Source organism: Indicator indicator, chromosome 21 (assembly GCF_027791375.1).
Source record: "Indicator indicator isolate 239-I01 chromosome 21, UM_Iind_1.1, whole genome shotgun sequence".
Classification (NCBI taxonomy): Eukaryota; Metazoa; Chordata; class Aves; order Piciformes; family Indicatoridae; genus Indicator; species Indicator indicator.
In genome coordinates, this window is record NC_072030.1 from 7,023,024 (window position 1) to 7,040,136 (window position 17,113).

The window sequence follows — 17,113 nt, forward strand, 5'->3', positions numbered from 1 at the left end:
TTTAGCTGTCCTAGCATTTGGAAACCTCAGCATACATACAGATGAAGTAAGCAAAGAACTTGCCTTCAGCAGGGAGGAATCTCCCTACCCACTGCAGGATATAAAACGGTACAACAATTTGTACCTACAAAAATTCAAGTGAAAATAAACCCAGAAATCTTACTGGGTTAAAGACAGACTTACTCTTTAACACAATTACAAATAAAAATCTCATGAACTTATTGAATAAGAAATTTGAATATTGAAATGGAAGACAAGGCCAAGCAGAATCCTACAGTTTAGTTAACTTGTGTCAAATGGGATGCGAAGACAGCTGCAGCTTTCTGACAGAGGTGATCGAAGATGGCTGATAAAGTTTGCAGTAACTCAGAATGTCCCATCTGGTTTATTGACTTGTTTGAACTGCCTAAAGGGCCAACTGCAGTTTAGTCATGTTCCGCTGGTGCATGTTGTGATGACGAACTAATTCATCAGACCTGGCAAATTTTTTTTGACAGCTGGGCCACCGGCAACTGAAAGGCTTTTCACCTGTTAACAAAACACCCTGTTATTAACTGGGTACACAGCTCACCTGAGACACTGCTATTTGTTTGCTTTCTGCAGGGTTGTGAGGAGCTAGGCACAGCCCCTGTAGGCAGAAAAGGCATCCCAGGCTGTCCTGAGCAGGCGGTGGGAGTGCCCTCAGTTCCTGCTCACATCAGCACTCAGTGCTGTCCCACATCTCCCTCAGCTGATGTTTAACAACAGCCACAGAACACTTTGCAGCACTTCATTCCTGAAGACAGGCCCTTACAGAACATTGTGTTGCCATGTCCATGCCACTCTCAGCTCTTGAACAAACTAGTTCAAAAGTCACTCTGGCATCAAACAAGCTTCAGTCACACCTTGGACTGTGGTGCAGGCATACTGTCAGTCACTGTGAAAATCGTCAGTCACTATTTAGAGTTTGAGCTCAAGTCAAGGAGAGTTTTTCCAGCTAGTCCAATGAGTTTTGACTGAAGTTCTTTGAAACTATTGAGTGTGAGTGAATATGGTAGAAGCAACAGAGTTTAGCATGAAGTCTGCTGAGCCAGACTAAAAATTCCCCATTACTGTCTAAAGTAGCTTCATATCTATGGGAGATGTTTAAGGCTCAAAGTATTCAGTATTTTTCTAACGTTCCCATGAGCACAACACTCACTAAAAATGACCTCAAGCAAAGCACATTTGATTGTAACAAAAAAAGCCATCACCTTTTAACAGTTTATTCTGGTCTCTTGATTTTCTACAACGTTTAAGTGGAATTTCAGGCCATGTTTCTGATGCCACAGGAATGCTGATGGAATGCTTTTATTAGCTCAGAGCAGTGCCTCGTGACTCATGTTTCTTTTAGAACTGCAGTTTGCTTTTTTTCCCCAAAAATAAATGCAATATTTTAAAGTAAGTTCAGCTCCAGGGCTGGGCTCTTCAGTGCTGTCTACACACCTTGTACTCTCCAACTCAAGGCACACTGGGCTGGTACAAGCTCACCTAGAAATCTTCTCCTCTTCCCACTTGGTGCACTTCACAAATATTCACATTAAGGATCTGGGATTGGCATAAAGGTGGAAGTCACCTGTGCTTTGCTTCATCGAGGTTTAACATGGAGCAAGTTAACTTGAGCTAGGTGTTTTCTTGCAAAATTTAGGGGGCACATGAAAGAGGAATGAAGGTACAGGGCAAGATGGAGATGAAAACCCCACCCACCCACCACTCATGCTCATTCCCCTCAGGATATTTTACCATCCAGGGAGCATGATACATCCAAAACTGCTGACAGGAGCATTACCACAGCATGCCCCTGGGCTGCAGCTTGCACAGAACCGGAGCCAGTGGCGGGCAGCATGCCTACACAAAGCTCTGTGCTATGAGCTATCAGTGCTCAAGTGAGGCTGCTTTCAGCCATGAGTGCGTGTGGGTTTGAATCACATGGAGCAAGCAAGAATTAGAACCAGGAGATGAGGACAGCAAGTCCTTCACTGATATTACTGAAAGTCTTGAACTGGCAGATCAGTTTGCAATGAAATTTGATGGGGAATGTCGTTTATTCTGGCTTGCTAGTATGTGACAACTGCTTGCTATTTTGTCTCTACTGGAATGTTACCTCTTGCTGATCAATAAAACATCTTTCTTCATGCAAATGCACACAGATCCAGGCCCTGAAACTCATCACAAGACTATGGAGAGAACCCAGGAACACAGCCATGCCCTTTCCAGTTGTAGATTGCACATGCAGAATTGACCCTTACTTGAAGCATTCATTTGGCCAGTGCCACAGAAAATGTCATTGTTCTCAGGTGAATCACTTTCTCCATTAAAATTTCTCTTCTATTTTTTTAAAGTCTTAAATATGTGGATTTATTGTCCAGAGGAAAAAAAAGAGTCCTTAGGAGGGAGAAAAAGATTTTCAGGCTTCTTGTCCATCTGTACAGAGACTGAACTTAAAAGATTAAGACCATGTAGAAAACACCGTGACATCTAATAATATGTCAAAGTGCTCAGTGAGCAATTGCTTGGTAGAAATGCTGCATACATAGTGGAACAGAAAATGATAGCTCATAGGAATTATTCTAAAACTTAAAACTGAAATAGAGAGGTTAATGCAGTTGCTCCTTTACTGGTGTTTACACTTATGTGAGGGCAGAGTAGACTAAAATGGCCTCCTATTTTTTAACCCTGTATTTATATGAAATATTATGGTTTCTACAAAAAAAAAATTCTTGAATATTTGAGTAAGCTTTTACTTTAGTGTCTGTCAGTGTGAGTTTGCAAAAGGCACTGCTTTTATCTTCTGGAGAGATTACAGTACAAGCAGCAACAGAGAGAGCTTTGCTGTGCTACCCTGCATTAGGCTCAACTGACACTTAGGAGAAGCATGAGTAGGCATGAATACTTTAGATTACAGACCTTCAGCTCAAGCTAGAATTAAAATTTCTATCTTGTAGGGTTTTTTTCAGTAAAGGCAGTTGATCAACTTGACATTTGTGGGCTGAGACCATGATGTTCATTTCACAATAGCTGACAAAATGCATTTTGCTAAGCTGAAATTTCTTTAAACCTGAAGAAAGACAGTGTAGTTCCCAAAAATCACCTAAATCCCTTCGTGAAAAGTGACTATGATAGTTGGGGAATGCAATTAACTGAAAAATCAGCACACTCTGAAATTCCTTGTGTTGTTCTGAATATTTAACTGCCAGTCAAGAGACTTTCTAATCATGTAATTTACAACAACATTAATTTAATGTTTAAAAAAAAACAAACTATGAAATATAAATGTGAAGAAAAGTTTACGCACTTGTTTTACCTGTATGAGTCCTGGTATGAGTCTTCAGATGATCAGATCTGGAGAACTTTCTCTGACAGGTTTTACACTGGAAGGGCTTCACACCTGAAAAGACAAAACAAATTCATTCTTATATCCCAGCACCTTTTGGAAGGGTGAATAAATTCAGCTACTTCTGCATTTTTCAAAAGCCTGGATTTGTTTGAATTAGTTACTGTAACCGTTCCTCCCAGCTTCATGCCTACACATTACAGAAAGTCATTAATCAGGTTACCATCTGCTTCTAACCTCCTCATCCGAGATCTGGGTCTGAAGCATCCAAAAATCACCATTGTGAACACCCACTTACATTGTTGGGCTAAGGAGGATCTGCAAATATTTTTAATTCTGATCCAATGGCTTGGCACCATTGGCACCACGTATAAAAAATATGACCAAAGAAGAACAGAAGTGCAGAGATATGTTTTCATATATTTCCAATAGGCTTAACTTACTCTGCACTAATACTGCTTGCTTTAGATGCTTCACAGAAGTCTTGGAGACTGCTTAACACAGGTATGTTCCAGCATACAGTTGCTAAATATCTATCACCCCACCAGTTTTCAGAGACACTTCCTACATCTCTCAATAACACCATTTAAGTAGGCTAGAAAATTCTTAGCAAGAAAAGCAGTAGGCAGAAGCCCACCACCCAGCTGTGTGTCAGGCCACTCCCTCAGCTATAGGAGACCCAGACACAATTCCTTCTTGTGACTCCTCCAGAGGAGCACCCTCAAGCCCTTACTCATGCTCCATGCAGAGCGCCCTCATGTTTCTACTTCAGCCAGGAGGCTGGAGTCACCAACATCTTCTCTTCTGTGACTTTTAGAAGGGCAGCTGTCTCCCCTGTCAGCCTATCTAGATCTCCAAGATCTCCTGAAATGCAGAAACTTGATGTCTTGGTGCATGCACAAAACCAGCTTGCTGAATTTGGACTGAACTCACAGTTATGGTTTCCTCAGCACATTTCTCCCGGTAAATGATTCATTGAGAAAGGTGCACAAGTCTAGCTAGGACCCAGACCCATTCAGGACTGCTGCTGCCTTCTCTGCTGTACATGAACAGCTACACACTTTTCAAGCTGTCTGTGCAGTCCAAGGAGGCAGCTCTGTGACATTTCTCTCCTTGGTGCTCCTAGAACCCTTTAGTTGGCAGAATTCAAAAAAGGCTCAAATCTAATCTTCCTTGGTTTGCTGAATTACAGTCTCAAGGATAATAACTGGTGTGGTTTTTTGTCTCTCCATGTCTGCTTTCCACATACAAGTGCACAGTAATTCCATCAGCCTTCCAGGTTATGCATGTGCAGCACCCACCTGTTAGCACTGCCACACAAACACTGGAATACCATCCCCGGTGTTTTTCAGGTTACACATTGGCAACTTTTTCCTTGCAGAACTGTTTTGTTTTTAAAGATAATGTAATCCCTACATTGGAGATCCAGCGCAGAGCAAACAGTTTCATTAAGAAAGCAGTTGCAAAAAGATGGCAGCAGGTTGAAAGCATCACCTATACAAACACAGGAGTGCTGAAACGCCAATGAACCTAGCTAGAGCAAATTTCAAGAACTTGGCACTATGGGTATTGAGTATGAGCAGACACAACATCAGAAAAACAGGTTAGAAATAGACTTTTTGGATCCAAATTCACATACAAAGACAAACTGTAATGAGTAGAGATGTGCTGTCAACAAACCTGTGTGTCGTCTTTGGTGTCGTTTGAGTTGGTCTGAACGAGAAAATCTTCGTTCACAGTCCTTAAAATCACACTGATAAGGTTTCTCACCTGTAAGGGACAAATGTACTAAATGAGGGAACATGTCATCTAGAATCAGAAGGTGAAATATGTTACACCAAAAGACTTAGACCTCTCTCCTCTTAGACCTCTCTCCTATCTGAAGCGGTCTGGTGATACATCAGGACTCATTTGCTAGAAAACCCTACAACTGTGTTGGAATCAGCAGGGAAAGGCTGGCATAACTCTACTGCATTGACATTGATATTGAATCTGCTTAGTCTGAAAAAATAGCCCATTACAAAACAAAAATCAGGTTACATGACTTATTTTTTATTGTTTTCTGCTGGAAAAGAACAGAAATATCTTATTTTATATTCCTCTGAAAACCACATTAAGACTTTTCCACCTGTTTCAGTAAACACATAATTTGTACAAGGGAAGATAGTTTGCTCTAAGTTGTTTTTAAGCAAAACCTAGACAAATTATATCCATGTAGGTGGCAATTTTAACCACACTAAATGACTTAAAAGAAACTGAACAAATTTAAACCACAGAAAAATACATATTATTCCCCAAAACACACGTTTCCTTTATAAAGCACTGTTAAACAGAATGTATGTAGCTGCCACCTCCCACCGGTGAATTATTGCAAAGCCCCAAGTAAATACAAACTCTGCCTCCACCTTCTGTACAGGTCAGCAGAGATCCTCAGGATGTTGGGGTTTTTTCTGGGATAAAAAAGTGAGATTCTGACTTTTTAAAAAAATTAAATCCCTACAAGCTCCTGTCTCCAATTAACATGGGTTTTGATGAAAAAGACATCACCAACCACATAAGCGTGTGAAAAGAAATACAACAATTGAGCTTGAAGAAAGAGGGAGACACTACAGACATACATAGCATACAACAGTTGGTGACATTCAGCCAGCACAAAAGAAATATTTTTAAATTCTTATGCTGCTACAGGAGGAGCTGTAAGATCTTTCAGATCTGATTCACATCTAGACAAAGGCCTCTTTGCACAACACCGAAATCCTGCAAAAGCCTCAGATATTATTACATGTATGCTGGTTACAGTGCCAGAGCCCCACACAAGAAGTAATAAAAAATGAAACCATCTCTCATGCAAAGCCGGGAGTTTTTATCTGGAAGGTACACACCACACCAGATGGGACCTTCTTTTTCTATAGTGGAAAGCTGAGATGTGAAACGAAGGTCCAGTAGGAAGGATATAAAGAAAAACATCAGCTGAAGTGGGCAGAGGGTTTAATTTCTCTGAGTACATTTTTAAACATGTATCACTTTCATAAATCACAAATGCAAGTGTCTGCACTTCTGATTTTACTCTGATGGGGACACGTATTCTGGTCACACCAGTATTCTGTGATACCACTGCAAACCACTTTAGTTTAAAGCAGAGGCATTCTGATTCAGGTAACACCCTCTAAGTAGCATATTAAGAAGAGCATTCCAAATTCATACAGATGTGGCTAAGATCAAAATTTCATGGAAGCGACTAAATCTGCAAGAAAAAGCTAACTTCCTGTGACAGTCACCCAAAGGAGTTACTGATTCACGAACCTAGGTGTGGACAATTTCCATGTCTGCTGTGCTTAATTTATTAGCATAAGGGATTAAAGTTGCCACAGGTGTTTGAAATAGTTCTGTACACTTTGACCGCAAGGACTCCCTGGGGGGTGCCTGCTTTTCAGAAACCACTTAGTTCCAAGGAATTCAGCCCTTTGGCAGATTTAAGAGGGGGAATGTCAGCAGAGCAGAATGCAGTGACAGGATGATTGTCTGCTAATTGCAATATAAATGCAGAAGATGGCTAAGGAAGCATTTGAATAAAACAGCATGGTGGGTCTGATAGCATGCATGTGAAAGTATTTCTCTAAATATCTTGAAATGTAATCTGGATTAAATTAAGGATTCATTCAATATGCAGTGCATATATTCAATATGCAATATATTCAGTGCATATATTAAAGGAATCGATCCAAGACTGGATAGACAGGATTTGTGTAGAAAACAAAAAGCAAGCTAACAAAAAGAGGCACAATATTTGGACAGAAATCCTAATTTTCCTTTTCTTCTACATCTTCCACATCAGTCAAGCAAAATGCCTGCCAAAGCCAGCTGTCACCTACCTGTTAACTCCCATAAATTTCATCAGAACAGGATGACAGAAACATCTCAGATTAGAAGAGGTCTGTAGGTACCTCATTAAATCATGATACCAAGAAGGGTTAGAGCAGTGTCTAGTTTCCCAAGGCCTATTAAAAGCCTCTCTAGTAAAAGGCTAAAGTATCTTAATGTATGAAAAAACCCCATAATGCTGTCACCTTCCTATGTGACCCCATACAATTTCAAAACAAAACAGGAGGTGAAGATGAAGCTTCACCAGTCCTTCCACCTGTGATTCAGAGGCTTCCATGACTGTTTACATTTCATCACTGAGAGGGCACACAAAAGCAAGACTAAACTCAGTACGTAATGAAATATTGAAGATGAGAGAGAATTGAGGGAAAGGCAATGCTTTAGCATTTGGGAAAAACATTTAGAAAAACTAAAGCTCAGCAACCACAGAACAAGTAGGGATCAGCCTTTGCATGTATTGCAATAAATGCTTCTAGTAAAATAAACTCCTTTTCTCAAAAATAGTTAAACTAGAGGAATAATGCACATTTTCTCTACAGCAAATTCATTTGCCGAAATGCATGGGGAAATGGGAATTCCTGCTGCTGTAGCAGTTGCACAAATAGAGTGCTGCAAGGGCAAAAGTCCACTACTAACAAGAAGACATGAGGAGAGAAGGCTGATCTTGAAAGCAGAGAATCTAAGGGCTTTTCTATACCCCCTTCATCAATTTAAACCTTTTTCCTTGTATTTCCACTTAATCAAATGAGTACAACCCCATAATCACAACTTTACCTTACAAATATAACATTTTTCTATTCAACATAATTTACTTTATCAAACTGAGATAAAAACGTGTTTCTTTATTTAGGAGAGAGCCTAAGAGTTCCTGTCACCTCAGAGATCAGGTGTGCGATGTCATGACTGTTTTGAAACCAATCTTTACTTTAAACATGTAACTGTCCTTATTTTATGCCATAGAAACGGAAGCCTAAAAGAAGTGAATGGTGGGACGAGGCCAAAGCTCCATCCAGCCCAGCAGTGCCTCACCATGGCCCAGCAGAGATGCCTGCAGGACAGCAGAAGATTGCAACAGTGCAGCATTACTTCCTCTGGACACTCTCCTAGTATCCAGCAGTCCGTGTGTTAGAGCCAAAGGTGGCTGTGAGTCTAACACTTACCAATGGAGTTGCTTTCCATTAACTTGTCCAGCTGCTTCCGGGACCCATGTAAGCTTTCCACTTCCACGGTGTTTTACAGAGTGGTATTCCACAGCTTAAGTATGAAGGTCACTATTTCAAAGCAGCATTAGTGAGAGAGTGCTATCCTGGAAGTTACCACCCTGAGCTATTAAGGGGAGAACCTCTGCAGGCACAGCTCCACCCATTCACCAGTTTATCATCTCTGTATATAGAGGACATACCTCTAGCTTTCAAACTGGTGTAATGATGAACTGCACTAAAGACTGGAAGGCATTTAGCAGCACATAGTAGAAGATTATTTGCTTTCATCAAGGCAAAGAAATCATTATTAGATGGTTTGCTCAAAAATTCATTATTAGACTGCATTACTTAAACCCCCTATAGTGTCAGAAATTCACCACAGGGAGCTGAGTCCTTTACCACATCCAGAACAACCTTCCTGATTTAGTTTCTCATATCTCATTGTACAAACTCATACCTGTAGCTAATTGTATTCAGGCTGAAGAATATCCCTGGCAAACAGACAGAGGATATTTTCTCTGCAAAAATACTCAGTTTTCTGTTAGGATAAATCCAGTTTCTCCAATGCATGGCACTGAACCCAGAGGGTCTCTGGCAAGAATGTTGATGTTTCCACCATAAATGAAATTTATGGAGGTCTAGACACCAATTTGTTTCTGCAAAGAAGTCTCCAAAGTCTGACACAGGATGACAACTCACATTAATTGTTGTACTGTTGGAAAGTTGGAGTTTTTGCATTGCCTTTCAGAGGTCTATCTGCTGCAACAAAATACACCAAGATAAGAAAAAAGCCTTTTTGGCTCTACATTTTTCACTAAAGGCATTGTTCACAATGGATAAGCTTTCTTGGAGGGTACAAAATGTTAACGTACTTTCAGCTAAGGCTGTGTTGAAACATTGGTAAAAACTGATTACAGAATGCGGTTTTATGTTTCAGGGCCCTGCATCATTTTACAATAGTACAACCAGTGAAGAATGGAAGATCTGATGAGCCAGCCCTCTGTAAGTATCTATTATAGAAGGAAAAATAATAATCAAGAGCAAACGGTATTCTGCAAAGATACGACCTGCTGGTTTAATATTGCACATATATAACAGCTTGTTTTCAAATCATAAACTGAAAATTTAAAACATTGACCTACCACTACAAAATAAAGGTGGAAGAGCTTCAAACCCATGAGTTCAGAACTACCTTAAAGGAGAAGACAAAAGCCTACCAGCCTGATAAAGGGGAGAATGTCCATCAATCCTAAAACTGAATGCAAGTTACCCAAACAATTACCAGCAGTGCACCAATCCTTGCTTCCTCTCTTTAGCTGCAAACAATCTCAAAAGCTTACATGGTCTTATCAATGGCAGTACTGGTATCAACAGAAACAAGCTTTGGGAATCAAGTTGGCGTTTTATGGAAAGCAGCTTGCAAAGGTTTGTGAAATAAATAAGTTTTGTTGTAAACATATCAAAATATAGTAGCAGAAAATCTAGGCACACCTGCACAGAAGAGGTGTTGGGAAGGGGGGAGATGTCTATTATTGCAGAAACCAAAGAAGAAAGGGGCATGCAGGACTTCAAAGACAATGGGAAGAATCTCTCTAGGGATTCTAGACAGCCACAGTCCTATTCCCTTTGCCTTCTGGGGCTTTTGTGACTCTACATGCCTAAATTATATGTGGGATAATGCTAGAAATCTTCTCTAGTTAAGACAAAAAAAAATGTAAGCTGAAGTTCTTGTGATGAATCCAGAAATAACATCATGAAAGCCAAGCAACTAAAGTGAATAAAATACAAGACCAGAATAAACAAATCATGACTGTTAAAATACAGAGTAATCACTTTAAGAATGAAAGAAATAGTGACTCTAAGAAAAATCCAGAACTGTTTAGGCATACTCAAGAAAAATATCACAATTAATGGATCCCAAAAGATCTCCCAATTTTCTTCTGTTTCAAATTTATTAGCAGAAAGTAGAATAATATTTCTGTAGACCCTCAGCTTTAAAGGCCAAATTCCAGTTACAGTCTAAATTATTTTGATTGTGTAATCTGAGCAACACTAAAGACGTCTACCTGAATATGACTTGCCCATTCAGAAATTAAAAATGCTTTGTAATGTTCATTCCTCACCTATAAATATTTTACACAATTAACGAATGTCACCATGTAGTCTCCAAAATGAAAAGTCTGCAACTGATTTTTTATTAAATGTTAGGCCATCTCCTAGGTCATGGCAGTAGGAGCTGCCTTCCTGCTGTCTGTTTCATCCTTTTGACCTACCATCATAATCAATGGTGAGCTGAGTGTAGCATCCATATTTACAGATCTTACCCACAGATTTCTAGATTAGTACAAAAAGAACTGTCTAAATAAAAATACAAAGGCAATCAAAACCAAATGCACAAGGAGCATAGCTAAAGATGTATCATAATTATGCATTTCCAAAAAGACTGGGATTCACAGCCCTGAACGGTGTCCTGTAACAGTAAGAGAAGGAGGTGATCTACTAGCTGTCAGCACTGCTCTGCACTTTTCTTCACTAGATCCAGAGCCATCTGCACCCAAAAGAGGGATTGCCCAGATGACAGAGCACGTACATACTCATCTGACAGATCCTCGCTGCCCCTGACCTGGCAGATCATTTCTTGCACCTTTTGCTATTTTAAAATTGCCCTGCCCACTTCACTGTGCAGTGCTGTAAGGTGATTTATACCCACCCAGGCTGACACTTACCAGTGTGCTTTCTGCTGTGCATCTGTAAATGGGACAGCTTAAAGTATCTCTTGTTGCAGCCAGGGTAGGCGCACATGAAGGGGCGTTTCTCGTTTGTCTCGCTTGCTGATCGGACAATAGTCGGAGCTACTCCTGGCACCCGTCGGACATCCTACAACGACAGACTTGCTAATGCAACAGGTATCTTCTCAAGCTTTTACTTAACACATTCAAACAATCAGAGGCACTTCTCCAGGACAAATATAATATATTATACTGTAAATAGGCTATTTAATTTTATTTTACGTTAAAGGGGTACAGCCTTAGTATGCCTTAATCTGTTCTTTGCAGAGTATTAAAGTTATCTGAAGGTGAAATACCCTGAACTCTACTTATTAAATTCTCTCACCAATATTTACATGGAAGATTAAATGGGCTACATTCTCACCTCATGTATAATCACACAGTGCTAGAAGAACAATCACTGGCGTATGAAATAGTTTTAGGTTTATACCAGTGTAAGAGATAAGAGCATGACCAGGGCAGCATTCCCCTCCTTATTTTAAATACTTATATGAAATTAAAGGACAGGGAAATTAATATATTAGGTTAATACAAACTGGTAAAAAAACAAACAAACAAACAAAAAAAGAGACAGAAATACTCAAAAGAAAAAAATACACAAAACAAAGCTAAAACTAAACAACGGAAACCAACAAAAAAAATATAGGTGGAGCTGGTGAATAGTTCAGCCTTAATGCATTTTGGCCACTGTCACAATGTTTCATCAAGGATGAGCTGCTTCTTCTGGGATAATTAACTTCCTTAAACAATGTCAACTGCTAACTTTTATTCACTCAACAAAAGTTGGCTCACCAGCCTGTTCCTGAGAGCTTGACACTAAATAATGATTTGTTAAACTATAGAGAAAAGGAAAAGGAGAAAAGATGCTATCTGAAAACATTGATGTATGTCGACAACACAGAGCAACACAGAAGAGACTGATACTCTGTAATGACTTTGCCATCAGTTTTTAGAAGGTATATCTTTTACAGTGGTGTTTATTGATGATATGACTGTTTCAGAAAGGGAGGAAATTGACTCCCATTAATTCCTTCCAAATATTCACTAATTACTTAGTCATTAGGAAGCCATCACTTACTATATTTTGTTTTAAGGAAATATGTTTGAATTAGTAAAGTTTCAGAAATCCATAAAAGCAAAATGTCGTCTAACACTTCCTTATATACAGTTATCAGACATGGTCCATTGTAAAAACAGAAGCTTCACACAGCCATGGTGACTGGAGCTAGAAGTTGGAAACTGGCTCATTACATTTTCATAGAATCATAGAATTGTTTTGGTTGGAAAAGACCTCTAAGATTGAGGTCCAACTGTTGATCATCCTGAGAAGCTGGTAAGGAATACCGCTCTGCAGACATACTTTAGCAGGAAAAATAAACAATTTTAAATGCCAGTGTCAGAAAGAAATCTTACATTATACTTCAGTGAAGTCAGGACATTTAAGTATTTCTTGATACCACAGGGAAACAGCAAAACAAGGGTGGGTTTAATAATATTGGTGAAGTAGTAAATGAACATTACAAACAGGCAGCAGTTTTACTTCCCTGTGAAGAATGTCCTGCTATACTCACTTGTATGCCTCTAAAAACTCCATGGGTGTGTATTCTGTATTGGGCCCCACAGCTGTATAACATGGGAGCACTGTGGTTCTCATTCTCATATCCTGCTGTATGGCTGTAAAAAAAGAAGGGAATAATGGAAAAATGAAATATTTTTCAATATTCAGCTCCATGTGAGAGGTTTCATTTCTTAAGTTGGTGGTAACATATGCAGAGTTTCCTTTTATAGACAACATATCCAAGTTCAAATGAAATTCATTAAAGGAAGCCTGTTCTACCTTTGTATGGATATGCTCCCACTGGCACAACGCACTGACTCCATACATACATCTAACAGTATCCATTAAGACAGCCCAGTAAAAAAAAAAAAAAAAAAGTCATGATTTGAACTGTGATGTATTTCCACAAAGATTTTAGGTAAGAGGAAAAAATTCACATAGCAGCGTAACTGTGTCATGTGCACATGTACACGTTATTTATCAGTTAAATGGGGGGCTGGCTATTGCTAATATCTTTTGGAATGAGCAAAATGCCTCAAGTTTCACATTAAGTGCAGTGGATTTTTGTCAGCACCTCATGACTCAGATATTACCAGATACTACCAAAAAAGTGATGACATTTATAAGAATAGCAGTCATGTACTCATAAACAGTGATTACAAATCAGTGTCCAAACTATTTATCCCACATATCAGCTAGCAAAATGCACTACAAATTAACCCTTTATATTTAAAAAAAAAATTAAAGGGAAAAAAAACCACCAGCCTATCCCTCCTAGGCACAAATGCATTCTTCATGCAGCATCACCACAACAATTTCAAAACTTTGCAAAATTAGCTGTGTTTTGAGGGTGTCACAACCACATATTTTAACTATGTTCTTCAAAATCCTGTGTTCTCCTGTCCAGAAGGTTTGGAACATTGCTGTGTTTCCTGTTTGCAACCTTCTTAATGTCAAAATTATGTAAATAAACTATAAGTTTTATTTCTTATCTTTTACATTTGTATGGACATTGCCACATAAATTAATATACATTGGCAATGGTAAACATTCATGTTTTACACTACACTAGAAATTAGAAAGCCCAGAACAAAGCCCAAGGGCACATAGCTAGGGACAAAGATGGATACATAGGATGTTATCCCAGTCCTTGCCAAATGCTTGCAATAGCAATTTGAAGGGGTCCCTGAGGTCCAGACTCTCATTTCTCTGGTCCTTCCATTCTCTTCACTCAAAGTTCATGTGCAGAGTAGAATTACAAGGAAGTTTTAAACCTCTTAAGTGATTTGCAGAACAGCCAGTGGAACTGGAATGCTGGAGAAGTCTAAAGAGTTTGTGAACCTTGCTAAACAGAAGAGGAGCAGTACTTGGGAACAGCTCTTACTGCAGCATTCCACATTATTCATCCCCAGAGCAGCTTTAAGACCTTGCCACCTGGCAGATGTTCCTTTAGATCAATTCCTTTGCTGTTTGAAATACTAGTTTAAATCCTGGCCCCACCTGGCTATGCAAATCAAAGGCCACATCTTTCAAGCAGCTATGCTCAGCTTATTTCAGTTTTAAGTGACAAACAGGTGATGATAATGAACTAAGTTATAGAGTGGCCACAAGGAACTATCTCTGATCTTGTAGCTATATCTGCAATAATAAAGATACTGCTATCTGATTTAAATGGATTCAACCCTTTTTGAATGTCCATCTAAACAGGGTCTCCTGTCTGCTCAGGGCCCAGATGTGGTCTTTTGTTCCCTAATACAAGTAACAAACTACCATTTGCTCTCATCACTTGCTCAGTTCAGGTTCCCTATTGTAATCAAATTTTCCTCTTTGTTTAAAGGCACAAGTCCAGAGATGGTAAAAAAAACAAAAGGTTGAAGAGCACCCAACCCCCAGTGATATCTGTGTTGATCACAAATTAAACACTGCATTTAAAAATCAAAATGAAGTGAGAACTACCACTTATAGGAGGAAGTCTTGCAGTTGAAGCTACTGCTGATCTGCAAACTGCAGCAAATCAAAGGTAAATATGAACTTCAGCATTAGTCACCCTGAGTAACCGTGTAACCTCTCATTCATGCCTGTGCTAGCAACCTCACACATTACACTAAACAAGAGACACAAAGTTAGATAAGAAAATTCCCAGGAGAGAAACTTTAGAAGGAGAAAGAGTAAAACACAGTAAAAGCTTATACCATAAAACACAGCCTAACTTTCCTTCCAAATTCACATGGTTTTCATCTTTCTGTGATAACCATTTTTGTAAAGACCAGTCAATTCTGAAATAATTCCTCCCAGGAATAAGAAGCAGAACAAAGACCCTGTCTGTGCCCTAAGGAACGGCTCTATGAATGGGAGGAGTCCTCCAGATGATCTCCATCTCAATTTTTATTGCACAGTTGGGAATCCTTCCCCAACATTCTGCCTTTTTCATATTTCCTCCCATTATTTCTAGTTATACTTCACTAAAATTATACCTACAGCTGCAAATCCTTAAAGATTAAAACCTGTTTTCTGAGCATCTTGAACCATAATATACTAAGTAATGAATAGCCATCTACCTAACTGGCTGCCTAGGAGAGACACTTTAATGATCAAGAACCCTAGTTCCCATTTTATATTGGACACATTTCCATCAACATTGGCTGGTACTCAGCATTGTCATATGGATGATGACAGCAAAATGGATCACTTGAAATTTCTTGGTTCAAATATTATTTGTTCACTACGAAGAACTATGGAATAATCTGGCCTTCAGGGAGAGAGAAATTCACAGGTGAATGTTCTTTCCAGTCAATGCAGAGGGAGTTTTCACAAATTATCCCTACACCACTGCTCTCTTGAACTTCAACCTTACTCTGCATGAATAGCAACCTCATTGTGAGACGCAACTAATATTTTTTTTTTTAATTCCAGCCTTTCTACTCATTATGCCACAGAACCTATACCACGGTTTGTACAACTGGATTGTTTCATATTACTGCAACTTACATACTAAAATAAAAGCACTGGTAGAAGAACCAATATAAATCTCCCAAACACATTACTGAAACTCAGATACCTGCTTCACTGCATATGAGAGATACTGATCAGATGCAATGCCCCACACATTAGGAGTACAAGGAACTGATGAATCCATACCTGCAATACTCTAACTAAATGGAAATCTTAATGGGGCAGGAGTTTCCTTAACTTTCATCTTTTCTAGTCAGGTGCTGTCTAACTAGGTAAAGAGACAATGCCTAATACACTTAGGCCACCAAGTCTGAGATAATAGTAATGAAAAATTATCCTGGTAGACTCTCAGGACTAGATAACAAGCTAGATTTCCAACACAGCACTTCAATGTGTACACTGTACACCCCAGATCCACTAGCAATACATGCATTATAAATCAAAAAGAGGCACTAGAGATGGCATTATGCTGTTCAGATGGAGAGTGATAATCCAGGGTAGGTAAACATTGATACTTCGGGAGAGACAGGCTTCTGGGAGCAGGACCCACATGTTCTCTCCCAGCAGGATGGGCTGCTCAGGCAACACCACAGCAACTTGGAGAACTGCCAAGGGAGCTGCTCACTGCCCTGCTGCAAGTGCACTCAGAGCACAGCTGAGAGAGTGGCCAAAACTCCTATGCTGCGTCTTCCCCTGCTCCAGGGGGCCAGTAGTCCCCAGGAGAAATTCAGTTAAAGCTAGGGAGTGAACAGCTGAACTAGCAAAGACATAAAAAAGAAAAAAAACACCACCACAGCAGTTAGGCTGAGAGTTCTAGTTAGGCGAGACACTAGACTGAAGCCTCCACAAGTCCTGCAAGTAGTCAAAAACTAAACAAGCCCAGACTCAGCCAAACTGTCCCGCCAGGATCCAACAGAAATTTTTGAGCAAGGACTGAAGGATTTGGCTTCCCAGTCTAGTTCTGCCTTTCCTTGTTAATATACGACTCCCTCAAACTTCAATGGGAACTGCACAAAGGCAGAACTGGATTATAAATATTTAGCATTCGAGTTAGTTCATGAAAAAAGGACTCAGTATATTTTGTTCTCTGGTTCTAGGCAGCCATAAATAGACGTGGAAACACAGTCATAAAATGTAACTCTAGATAACTGTGAAACAAAGACTGATACTTAGGCAACATAAAACGCTAAGCAAGCGCTCTGTGTAGCGGAGCATTTAGAGGAACTTGCTTTTACCATTACCCCAGCAAATCCTCGACACTCGGAGAGTAGCTCTTTTAAAATGATTAATCACAAAGTTGTACAGATTGTACAAAGATTAATAAAAATGAAGGTTTTACAGATGAGAATGTGTGATGAAAAACAGAGCAGCTTTAGAG

At 39.5% G+C, this 17,113-nt stretch overlaps 1 protein-coding gene across 2 annotated transcripts in view; it reads right to left on the bottom strand.

Annotated features, from left to right (window-relative positions):
- Positions 1-406: 406 nt before the first annotated feature.
- The window catches only part of WT1 (WT1 transcription factor), a 32,443-nt gene continuing 15,736 nt past the window's right edge, over positions 407-17,113 (bottom strand). Inside the window, exons 5-9 of one of the 2 annotated variants that reach the window (XM_054390480.1) lie at positions 12,797-12,899; positions 11,163-11,313; positions 5,033-5,122; positions 3,323-3,406; positions 407-528 (exon numbers count right to left, since the gene is read on the bottom strand). In XM_054390480.1, the coding sequence (XP_054246455.1) occupies positions 407-528; positions 3,323-3,406; positions 5,033-5,122; positions 11,163-11,313; positions 12,797-12,899 (550 nt within the window). Of the gene's footprint in view, positions 529-3,313; positions 3,407-5,032; positions 5,123-11,162; positions 11,314-12,796; positions 12,900-17,113 lie in introns of both variants that reach the window. The other variant, XM_054390479.1, reaches the window with a different exon arrangement.